Genomic DNA, 10,739 nt, shown 5'->3' on the forward strand with positions numbered 1-10,739 from the left:
GGGAGTCAGGGGACAGCTGGGAAGGGAACAATCAACAGAACCAGCTGGAAACTGAAAAGGGATGCAAGGGAGAAAGAGGAGGTGGGTGCTGAGCTCAGGTGGAGGAGGAGGAAGGGAGACAGGACGGAGAGAGGCAGACGTTGAGACAAAAACAGAGGTGGAGAGACCGAGAAACAGGGAGACAGAGATGGATGGAGGCTGGGAAAGACAAAGAGGAGAAAGGCCTGGGCAGGAGAGGTCCTATGTGTGGAGAAAAGGTTGGGAAGAGAGCAGGAAAGAGAGAAGGAGCACAGGGGTTTGGGGGTTCCCACTGGACCCAGCCCACCCCTCCTGCAGGCTGGGTCTCTCCCTTGTCTGCCACTTACAGAGCTCAGGATCCTCTCCCTCAGTGCTGAGGGCGGAGAGCTCGCCTCCAGCCCCGCCCTAGTCCAGAGGCTCCCCCTCCCCAGGCCCTCGGAGGCCGTCCCTGAGACTGGCTGTGCAGCGATAGATGGTGGGGGCCCAGCTGGTGCGTTATCAGCCTTCTCCAGGAGCGCGCCTGAGCCACTCCGTGGCTGCCAGTCTGAGATTAGGCCCCCGGAGGGTCATTAAGCGCCACCCTGGCCTGGGACCAGCCTCCTTTCCCTCCCCGATCTGGCCAGGCTGGCAGGTGGGAATGAGCGATAAGGATTGGGGGTCTCAGCGGTTCTGGGGCCAGCAGCTTCCTGCTCCCAGCCCCCGATCGGGGCAGGAACATGAGGTGAGGGTGAGGGGCTGTAAGGTTAGTGCCAGCCCAGCCCCTGCAGGAGCCCCGTGGGTACCCACTCTCTTAGATCTGCCCATATTGAGCAAGACAGAATGAGAAGGGGGACAAGGAGGCTCTTAGAGAGGCCCTAGACAGCTGCTGGGGAGCAAGGTAAGCCCGGGCAGAAGCAGGCTTCTCCTGGCAAAACCTCACAGGTGTGAGGAGCTGGGATTCACTTGCCACAGGGAGACAGGGAGGGTGGCTCTGCCTTCTGGCCCTGGCAGGCTGGTGGGGTGACCTGACTCGAACCCACTCCCACCCCCCAGGGACAACTGACGGCAGAGCTGGGAGGAAATGTGGCCTCGTGAAAGGAGAATCAGATCCGGCAGCCAGAAGCTTCCCACCAGGAGGCAGGAAAGGAAGAGGGGGCTGTGTGTGCCCTAGCAGAGGCCTGACCCTCTAGGAACCTCTGTCTCTCCTTCAGTGAGTGGAGAAGCGGGGCTGGCTGCTGGCCTGGCTTTGCCCTCTGGTCTAATCAAGGAAGACTTCCCAGAAGAGGAGGAACCTTGGCTGGGTCAAGAAAAAACAATGGGCAGAGTTTAAACGGGCAGAGGTGGGGTGAAAAGGCATGAGTCACAGAAAGCCACGTAAGCAAAAGCCTAGAGTAGAAATCACAAGCTGTAGTTCATTAAGTTGAAGCCCTGAGAGGGGAGGTGACTTGTCTCAAGACACACAGAAAGGCAGGGATAGGCCTGTAGCAAAGCTGCTGCTCCCCCACCCCCAGGCCTCTTCCCTCTGCTGCTGTCTGCATCCTAAACCCAATGAGGTGAGAAGAGATTCTTTCCGTTTAAGATGAGTCTTCCCCAGTGGTACTTGGTGAAGCCTTAGAATAGCAAAAGAATGGCCATAACATGGAACAAGGGGGCTGTGACAGGTTGAGGCAAGTGGCAAAGGGAGACCTTTGGGACAAGGTGGATGGCCTCCTACCTTCTGGCCCCACTTCTCTGGATCTGGGAATTATCCTGGGTGAGTCCGTCTCAGATTATCACCCAGGACAGAGACAGAAGCTGTTCCCATAAGGCCAACAGTCACAGAGGTGAGGGGCCTCCAGGTTCCGCCAGCCAGGCAAGGCGTGCCCCCCCTCTGCCCTGCTCCTACTAGGACCCAGTTTCCTGATCCTCCCGTCCCTACCCCGACTCCCACTCCAGGACTGGGCGTTGGGCGAGGCAGGCATAGGCAATGACTGGGCTGTCCTCCAGCTCTGCCGTGAGACTGGCCAAATCTTCCATGGAGAGAAAGCTCAGCTCAGAGAGGACAGCAGCTTTCCCAAGCTCACACACAAGTTGGCAGAGGACCCAGGACTCACATCTGGGCTTCCTGAGTCTCAACCCAAGACTCCTTCCTGACACTTCCTATGCCAGAGCCAGCACAGAGGGGCCACCAGAGGGAGACAGACTAGATCTGTGGGAACCCACAGTGACACCTCCAGCACAGAGGCAAAGGGTGAACGGCACTGTGCAAGGAAAAGCCCAGAGCCTCAGGGATGAAGGGTGCTTTGGGGGCGGGGACTGGAGCAAGGGTAGAGTGGGTGAGCTCCCCGGCCCATGGGCCCCTGACATCCTCTTCCTTCCCTGCATACATGAAACTGATCAGCACTGGGGGCACCTAGCTCATATCAGGGTCTGCCCTGCCCTGCCCTGCCCTGCCCTGGGAAGCCATGCCCGGCGGCTCTGGTTGAAGAAAGGGTTTGGCCTGAGGGGGCAAGAAACACCCCACTGGCAGAAATGGGCTCACCTGTCCTGGTCTTCCTGCCTCCCAATTCTCCCACGTGTCATCAGACACTCCCATTTGAGGGTGCTTCACTCTCTCAAACACCAGAAAAGGCACCAACCCTCTCTTACCCTCACCCTGGCCACACACTCTCAGCCCCTCCCCAGCCTGGGCCCCCTCGGTCCCAGCTGCCCTGTGGGTACAGGGGCTTCCTGGATAATCCCCTAAAGCCACTATGACAAGTCGGAAGACGATTGTCGTGATTCAGAAAGCAAGATGGGGACTCACTGGAAGCCTGAGGGGCTGTTGGTGGGCCTCAGCCTCAGAAATACAAAAAGTCTTTATTTCACAGGATTTGGGGCCGCTTCCGCAGTTATGGGGAAGGACGTGCGAGCAGGATGGGAGGTGCTGAGCTGACTGTCCTCTCCAGAAGGCTCTTCTGAGCTGAGCGGGAGACCCCAGGGCCACAGCTGATCCCCAACCTAGACACAGTCTGAGCTCCAACCTTGGCTGGCTATACTTCAGGGGAGGGAAGGGCCGGCGTCGGGCTAGAGGGAGTCGGCCCACTATTGCAGATTCCACACAAAGAAGGAGGGGGCTTGGGTAGTAGCACTGGACATCCATCCCAGGTGCCTGGGAGTCTTGGGGTTGGAGCCACAGACAAGGTTACATCGGGGTGCTGCGGACCTTGCCTTCCTCCTCGGGGACATTCTCATAGGCATTCTCATGCTCACTGGACCTGAAAGAAGAAGGCATGGGCCTGGTGGGTCATCACTCCTCCCATTCTATCCCCTTCTCCCTGCCCCATCCTGCACTTGTGACAGCAATAGCTTCCAGAATAAATGCTTGACTCCCAGAAGGGGATCCACCTGACTACATCTGGGCTTATGCATCTGAGTCTGGAGGCCTCTCAGCATCCCCTCCCTGACACCTATCTCCCTCCTCCTGTGGACTGCTCCACCAATGGGTCCTACTGAGCCCATCCCCCATGGAGCCCATCCCCCACAGATCCCATGCTCCACTAAGCCCATTCCCCAATGAGCTCCATCTCCCACTGAGCCCATCCCCCACTGAACCCATCCCCCACTGAATCCATCCCCCACTGAGTCCATCCCCCACTGAGTCCATCCCCCCACTGAACCCATCCTCCATTGAACCCATCCCCCACTGAGTCCATCCCCCACTAAGCTCCATCCCCCACTGAGTCCATCCCCCACTAAGCTCCATCCCACACTGAGCCCATCTCACACTGAGCCCATCTCCCACTGAGCCCATCCCCCACTGAGTCCATCCCCCACTGAGCCCATCCACCACTGAACCCATCCCCCACTAAACCTATCTCCCAACAAGCTCCATCCTCCACCAAGCTCCATTCCCCACTAAACCCATCCCCCTCTGAGCTCCATCCTCCACTGAACCCATCTCCGCTGAGTCCATACCCCACTGAACCCATCCCCCCACTGAACCCATCCCCCCACTGAACCCATCCCCCACTGAATCCATCCCCCACTAAACCCATCCCCTACTGAGTCCATCCCCCACTTAGTCTTTCCCCCACTGAGGCCATCCCCCACTGAACCCATCCCCCACTGAACCCATCCCCCACTGAGCTCCATCCCCCACTGAGTTCCATCCCCACTAAACCTATCTCCCAGCAAGCTCCATCCTCCATCTGAAGCTCCATCCTCCACCAAGCTCCATCCCCCACTGAACCCATCCCCTACTGAGTCCATCCCCCACTTAGTCTTTCCCCCACTGAGGCCATCCCCCACTGAACCCATCCCCCACTGAACCCATCCTCCACTGAACCCATCCCCCACTGAGCTCCATCCCCCACTGAGTTCCATCCCCACTAAACCTATCTCCCAGCAAGCTCCATCCTCCATCTGAAGCTCCATCCTCCACCAAGCTCCATCCCCCACTGAACCCATCCCCTACTGAGTCCATCCCCCACATAGTCCATCCCCCACTGAGTCCATCCCCCACTGAGTCCATCCCCCACTGAACCCATCCCCCACTGAGCTCCATCCCCTACTGAACCCATTCCTCACTGAGTCCATCCCCCACTGAGTCCATCCCCCACTGAACCCATCCCCTACTGAGTCCATCCCCCACTTAGTCCATCCCCCACTGAGTCCATCCCCCACTGAACCCATCCCCCACTGAGCTCCATCCCCTACTGAACCCATTCCTCACTGAGTCCATCCCCCACTGAGTCCATCCCCCAGTGAGCCCATCCCCCACTGAGCTGTATCATCTACTGAGCTTTCCCCTCACTGAGTCCCTCACTCATTTGTCCCTTCCTCCACTGAACCCCTTGTGCCCATGGTACCCACTGCCCTATGAGTCCCCTCCCCTGCGCTGAACCCTACCCTCCCAAGTCTCTGTCCCCTTTCGGAGCCCTCGCCCCACACAGAGGCTGCGTTTCCCCCACAGAGCCCTGCGATTCTCACAAAGCCCGCATTGCCTCACTAGCTTTTGCCCACATGAGTCCCGGTCCTCCCCAGCCACCTCCCCCTAGCAGGTTCTCCTTAGGCCCTGGGAGCACACACAGGGCAGCCATGCACTGCACCTCACCTGAAACTGGTCACCATTGAAGAGTACCTTCCATCCGTTCCCACCAGGACTCCATCTGCCTTGTTTCCGACGGTCAGGATCATGTGCGCAGGCTCCCTGGGGACGGGACTCATCAGTGGGGCTCCTCAGTGGGGCCCTCCTCATCCAAGCAGACCCTATTCTGGGTCCTGGTTCTCACAAGCCCGAAGGCCAGCAACTGCCCTTCCCAGAGCTGTGTGCAGCGGGGCCTGTCAGTCACGGCTTCTGGCCCCACCCATGGGGTCTCACACTTTCTCCCCACTCCATGGTGGTGGGCCAACTAATTGCAAAAGACTTATCCTGAGTCCAAAGCCCTCAGTTCAGCCTCCACAGCAGGCCCTGCAGGATGCAGTGTCTGCCTCAAATTTCCCCCGGTCGTGCCTTGGGCAGTGGGCACAGATGTGGTTGGTGGCCCTTCAGGCAGAGCTGGGGCAGGTGGAGAAAGCCTATCTGAAGAGCATCCAATGAAAAGCTCCTCACCTCTTACTCAAGTTTAAACCCCCTGCAATGTGGGCTCTCCCTGAAACCTCCCAGAAGCTGCTCTCACGAGGGTCACAGGGAACCGAACACCTGCTCATTTCCTTAGACATCCCACAGGCACCCCAGACTTCATACGTCTCCAATTAAACAGTTGCCCCTACATTTGCTCGTCCTCCTGTGTTCTGGGCCTTGGTGAGTGATCCCCCATGAGAAACCTCGATGCCATACCTGCCTTCCTCCCGTCGGGTCCACTGCTGCCTGTGACCACCAACTCCCAGGGTGCCTACCTCCTAGACAGCGCTCTTCACTTCATCCTCTTGGCCACCGCTACAGTCCAGACCCCCTCCTGACCTCATGCCGGCCCCCTCACTGCTCTCCAGGCCTGCAGACTGGAGACTGCCCCACCGCCACCGTGCATATGCCGCCGTAAGGCAGCCAGGGTCATTCTGCTAAGGCCGTGTCTCATCCCGAAACTGGCTTAAAAACTTATCACGGAGGCAGGGCACGGTGGCTTATGCCTGTAATCCCAGCACTTTGGGAAGCCGAGGCAGGCAGATCACGAGGTCAGGAGTTGGAGACCAGCCTGGCCAACATGGTGAAACCCATCTCTACTAAAAATACGAAAATTAGCTGATAGTGGTGTCAGGAGCCTGTAATCCCAGCTGCTCAGGAGGCTGGGGCAGGAGAACCACTTGAACCCAGGAGGCGGAGGTTACAGTGAGCCGAAATCAAGCCTCAAGCCATTGCACTCCAGCCTGGGCAACAAGAGCAAAACTCCAGCTCCAAAAAAAACCAAAAACAAACACAAAAAATAACAAAAAAACAACTTGTCACTGGATTCCTACTCACTTAGGTAAAGCCCAAAGCTCAGGTCATTCGTGTGCAAGAGCCTGGTTGGCCTGGCCTGCCCACCTCACCAGCCTCATCTCAGGTGTCTCCATCCCTTTCTCCACCCACTGAGCCACTGGTGTTTCCTCAGCAACCCTGCATGGGGCTAGCACTCAAGCCACCAGGCCACCTTTGTGAGATCTGGGAAGAAATGCCCTTGGGACAGAGGCAGCCTTGCCTGAGGGTCCTAACCTAGTGAGTGCAGACTGAGTTGGATTTCAGCCCACCCGCTCTTCACCTGTGTGTGTCTGTCCCCAGCAGCCCTGGTGCCATACCCCTAACTCAGGACCTGGATGTACCCTTCCCTCAACCGCAGTGCTCTTCCCACGCCACTCTATCCTGGTAGTGACTCCTCCTCGTTCTTCAAGTTTCAGGATAAACGTGCAATGGGGAAGCCTTCTCTGACCACCCCAGACCGGGTCAGGCCCTGCAGTGTCCTCTGCACTCTCCCTCAGCAGCAACTCTTGAACTTCTGACAGCTCACTGTAGTCTGAGCCTATGAGGGCAGGAGGTGTGTCTGTCCCATGCCCTCTCTGTACCACAGCTGACCCACCAGGAGGGACCACCCCCTCTAGAGGTCCTTACAGCCCCCATCACAGGCTGGGCTGCTATCCTGGCTCTGCAGAAACACAAAGACTCCAAGAAGAGAAGCCGTTTCTCCAAAGCTCACAGGGAGCGGGCACCAGAGCTGTGGGGCCCACAGAGCCCAGGTCTGGGAGCCAGCAAGCCTAGGCTCTCATTCCGACTGTCACCAACCCACCCTATGACCTTGAGCCTCAGTTTCCCTTCCACACACGGAGAGGTTTGGACACAGGGTTTCTGAGGGCCTCCTCACTGCTACTAGAGCAAGAGCAGTGGTCCTGGGCCCACCCTGCCTGCTCAGGGGCCCTTGGGCAGCACTCACGGTTCCTCCTGGCACCAGAAGTGGTTGACTGCAAAGGCGATTGCCACGAGGACCAGGAACACGGCCACCGCGATGAGGCCCTGCATCCAGGGCTGAAGGTTCCCCAGGCCTAAAAAAGGGAGAGGGGCTGTAGCAGACGGGGCCACAGTGGGGCTGCATGTGCAGGAGAGCGAGGGGGCCTCACTCCCCAAGGACCCCACCTGTGCTGAAGGCCCTCAGCCAGCTGCCAGGACGAAGGAGACATTCTGGCGAGGCAGGGGTGGGATATGGCCCATCTGACCCACTCAAGCATCTTAAGCTCCACTGAGCTTAGGAAAAGGAGGGAGTTGGAGGAACGACAGAGGCTCAGAAAGAAAGGAGTTGGAAGGAGTGAGAAGCCAAGGAGGGAAGAGCCTCAGAGTGCTGTATCTGAGATCTAGGCATCCCAGAGCCTCTTTCCCTCCACAAGGGGGGTCACATGCAGGGCTCAGGGAGCACCTGGGCCCCAGGGACAAAAAGGCAGCCCCCTGGACAGCCAACCTAGGCCTTGCAGCTGGGAGTGGCTCCCAGAAGGCTGAGGAGGACCCAGAGCTGACAAGACTGGTCTGGGATCTAGAAGATCCTGTTCTGTAGCGAGAGGTTTCTCTGATGGTAAGTGTATGAGAGTGGGAGACTCTCAGGGCTGCTCAGCTGGGGAGATCTGCGGTGCCTGGGGTACCCAGAGAGAGGAGTGGACCAGGACATCTTTCGATGAAAGGAGGGGTGAGCTCTTCTCTGGGTCTTGGGGACCAGGAAAGAAGCCTCAAAACCTGAGCTGCTTTTGGTTCCTCCAGCTGGGTGCCCAGGGACTAGGGTCAGAGATTAAGTTGAGGCCCCAACCATGCACCCTTCTCTATTTTTTTTATTTTTTAATAGAGACAGGGTCTTACTATTTTGCCCAGGCTGGTCTCAAACTCCTGGGCTCAGGCGATCCGGCCTTGGCCTTCCAAAGTGCTGGGATTACAGGCATGAGCACCAGGTCCCTTCTCTGCTTTTTGATCCTTGACACCAACACAGTCCCTCAAGATTTCCCTGAAGTCCCTGCCTTCAGGCCCCTGCTTCCCCAAAGGACTTTCCTCCTCCCCAGCATCACTGCACTCCATGAGCCTGCAGGAGCTCAGCCCTGCAGAGAAAAGACCGTCAGCAGGGAGAGGTCCCAGGACAAAACACAGGTCAGCGGGAGGCTTCGGAGGGGTCCTGCCTCCAGGCCAGAATACCTGCATCCCTGTATTTTGAGGGACCCAGGCTGGACATCAGTAAACCTTCCTCTGGCTCACTCCTGCTCAATTGTCCTCCTTTGAGTCTACCAAAAGCTGTCCTGCTGCAGTGGAGGCCTGACCTCTTCTCCGAGCCTGGCAAATATTGGGAAGGAGGAAGGAGGCTAGGCACTCTCTGGCCTGTAGTGAGGTCAGACCTCACTTATCTCCAGGGGAAGCAGAAGACACACAGTGTGATTATCCTCGGTTCCACACCTGCCAAAAGCAGTGTTTGGAGTCATTGCTTCCCTAGGGGCTCAGACTGCTCCCTCAGGTCAGCGGTTGCTCAAGCATGGGGAGTTAGGGTTCAACCCTTGGAGGCCCCTCCCTGTTTCCTCCTAGACCCCGCAGCCAATTCCCTCCAGTCACCCCAGGGACCACAGTCCCTGCTCCTCCTCCCATGTGGGGTTAGCACATACAGCAAAGGGCAGTGCCTGGGGCAGGAGAAAGGTGGTCTGAGCCCTGTCCTTTCTTGCCCTGCTGTGTGACTCAACCTCTCTGGTCTGCAGTTCCCCAGAGGGTTCCCAAGACCCGGGAGACAGAGTTGAAGCAGACACACATGAGAGCTTGGGGTGGGGGTGGGAGGGGAGCTCTGGAAGCATCTTTGCCAGTCCCCTCTGGACCAAGTCCCACCTGCAGAGTCCCCAGACTCTGGCTGCAGGTGCAGCCTGACAGTGTAGAATGAAAGCCAGACCTTGGCTGTGTTGCTTCACCAGGTGCAAAGCCCTTCTACACCCCTGACCTGGCAGCAGCCCCAGGAGGTGGGCAGGGTGGGGCTTATTGTTCTCATTTTATGGGTGAGAAAACTGAGTCTCAGAAAGGGGCAGTGATTTGCTCAAGGTCACACATCAATTCAGGCAGAGCAGGACGAAGAGCTCAGATATTTGGGGGAGTCACACTGGACACCGTTCTCTACCCAAGCCCAAGAGGCTGAGACAAAGCCCAAGCCTTTGAGGGGTAGCTTGGGCCCCATTCTCACCCGCCTTGTATCCCCGGGCCCCCTGTACTCAGGACCCAGCCACCCCTTGGGCAATGCCTGCTCCTGCTCTGTTCCTCCCCAAGATCCTAGAACCAACATTTCCCTGCTGCTGCCACTTTTCACTCGTTGAAAACAAGTGACAGGCAGAGACTTGGTTCAGAGGTCTCTGTCTTGGGACATTCTTTCAGCTAGCCCAGTCCCTGCTCCCCCTCCAAACTCTAAGTATCAAGGCCCTGGGGAGGGGAGCCAGAACACCACCCATCCGCCCCTCGGGCTCCAGTGCCCAACCCTCTCCTCCTGAGCTACCTTGCTGACAGCTGGCAGGTGGCACTGCCGTGAGCAGGCCCAGAATGAGCAGGCTGAGGGCCAACATGGCTACAGCAGCTGGTAGCCTTGCTTCTGGCCGCCGGTGTCTGGGCTCCTGGAGCTGCTGTGGCGTCTGTTGGTGTCCGCCTGAAATCAACCTGGGCTCAGTCTGGCCCTGGAGGAGAGGAGCTAGGAAGGAGGAAGGCGAGGGAGGGAGGAGAAATGAAGACGGGGCGTTGGAGAGAACCTGCCCTCCCTCCCATGGTAATGAGCTGCCAGGCCTGGCCTCCCCTGGCCGGTGCCCAGCTCACTTGTGCTGGCATTCGAGGTCATCTTACCGGGGCCAGCTAAGGAGGTGGGTATGAGGACCAAGCAGATGTGGGAGAGCCCCAGCCTCACCTCCATGCCCTGAGCTCCCTTTTCCTGGCAGTGGGGCTGGATTCTAGGGAAAGGGGTGACCATAGTCGCTCCTGCCTTGACTGAGCCCAGTGGGCGGGGCTTCTTGGAAGGCTGACAGTGGGATTAAGAAATGTGCTGGCTGGCTCAGGAGCCTGGGGAAAACCCCAGAAGCCCAGAGAAGGCTCAAAGCTGCCAGACTCCCCTGAGAGCCTAGCCTATTTCCTGTTCTCCCCCTCACCTGCCCCTACCCCACCAAGCCAAACCCTGGGACTCTAATGCTGGGACACACCACGGCTTCAGTGCCTTCCACGCCCTGGCCCAGCCCAGTAGCTTCCTAAATCCACCCCTTCCTGCAAAGATCTCCAAAGAGAACCTGAAGGTCCCAGTCCCCAGCTTTCACAGCCCATGCCAAAGCCCTGA

At 58.1% G+C, this 10,739-nt stretch overlaps 2 protein-coding genes across 2 annotated transcripts in view; both read right to left on the reverse strand.

Annotated features, from left to right (window-relative positions):
• ATPAF1 (ATP synthase mitochondrial F1 complex assembly factor 1) overlaps nt 1-10,739 on the reverse strand; it is a 479,750-nt gene that overhangs the window by 450,444 nt on the left and 18,567 nt on the right. The gene's annotated exons all lie outside the window — the stretch shown is intronic.
• Nucleotides 2,779-10,334, reverse strand: PDZK1IP1 (PDZK1 interacting protein 1). Its single transcript, XM_050802085.1, has 5 exons — nt 10,320-10,334; nt 9,921-10,109; nt 7,362-7,470; nt 5,072-5,167; nt 2,779-3,233 (listed from the first exon to the last, which is right to left on the reverse strand). Exons 2-5 carry the CDS (start codon nt 9,985-9,987, stop codon nt 3,161-3,163), a joined length of 345 nt encoding a protein of 114 aa, XP_050658042.1. The 5' UTR covers nt 9,988-10,109; nt 10,320-10,334; the 3' UTR covers nt 2,779-3,160.

This window comes from Macaca thibetana, chromosome 1 (assembly GCF_024542745.1).
Source record: "Macaca thibetana thibetana isolate TM-01 chromosome 1, ASM2454274v1, whole genome shotgun sequence".
Taxonomy (NCBI): domain Eukaryota; kingdom Metazoa; phylum Chordata; class Mammalia; order Primates; family Cercopithecidae; genus Macaca; species Macaca thibetana.

Coding starts and splice junctions, on each gene's coding strand:
- PDZK1IP1 (XM_050802085.1), bottom strand. CDS start 9,987: ATGTTGGCCCTCAGCCTGCTCATTCTGGGCCTGCTCACGGCAGTGCCA. Junction 7,471..9,920: donor ACCTGCCAGCTGTCAGCAAG/GTAGCTCAGGAG, acceptor TCCCTTTTTTAG/GCCTGGGGAACCTTCAGCCC. Junction 3,234..5,071: donor TCAATGGTGACCAGTTTCAG/GTGAGGTGCAGT, acceptor TTCTTCTTTCAG/GTCCAGTGAGCATGAGAATG.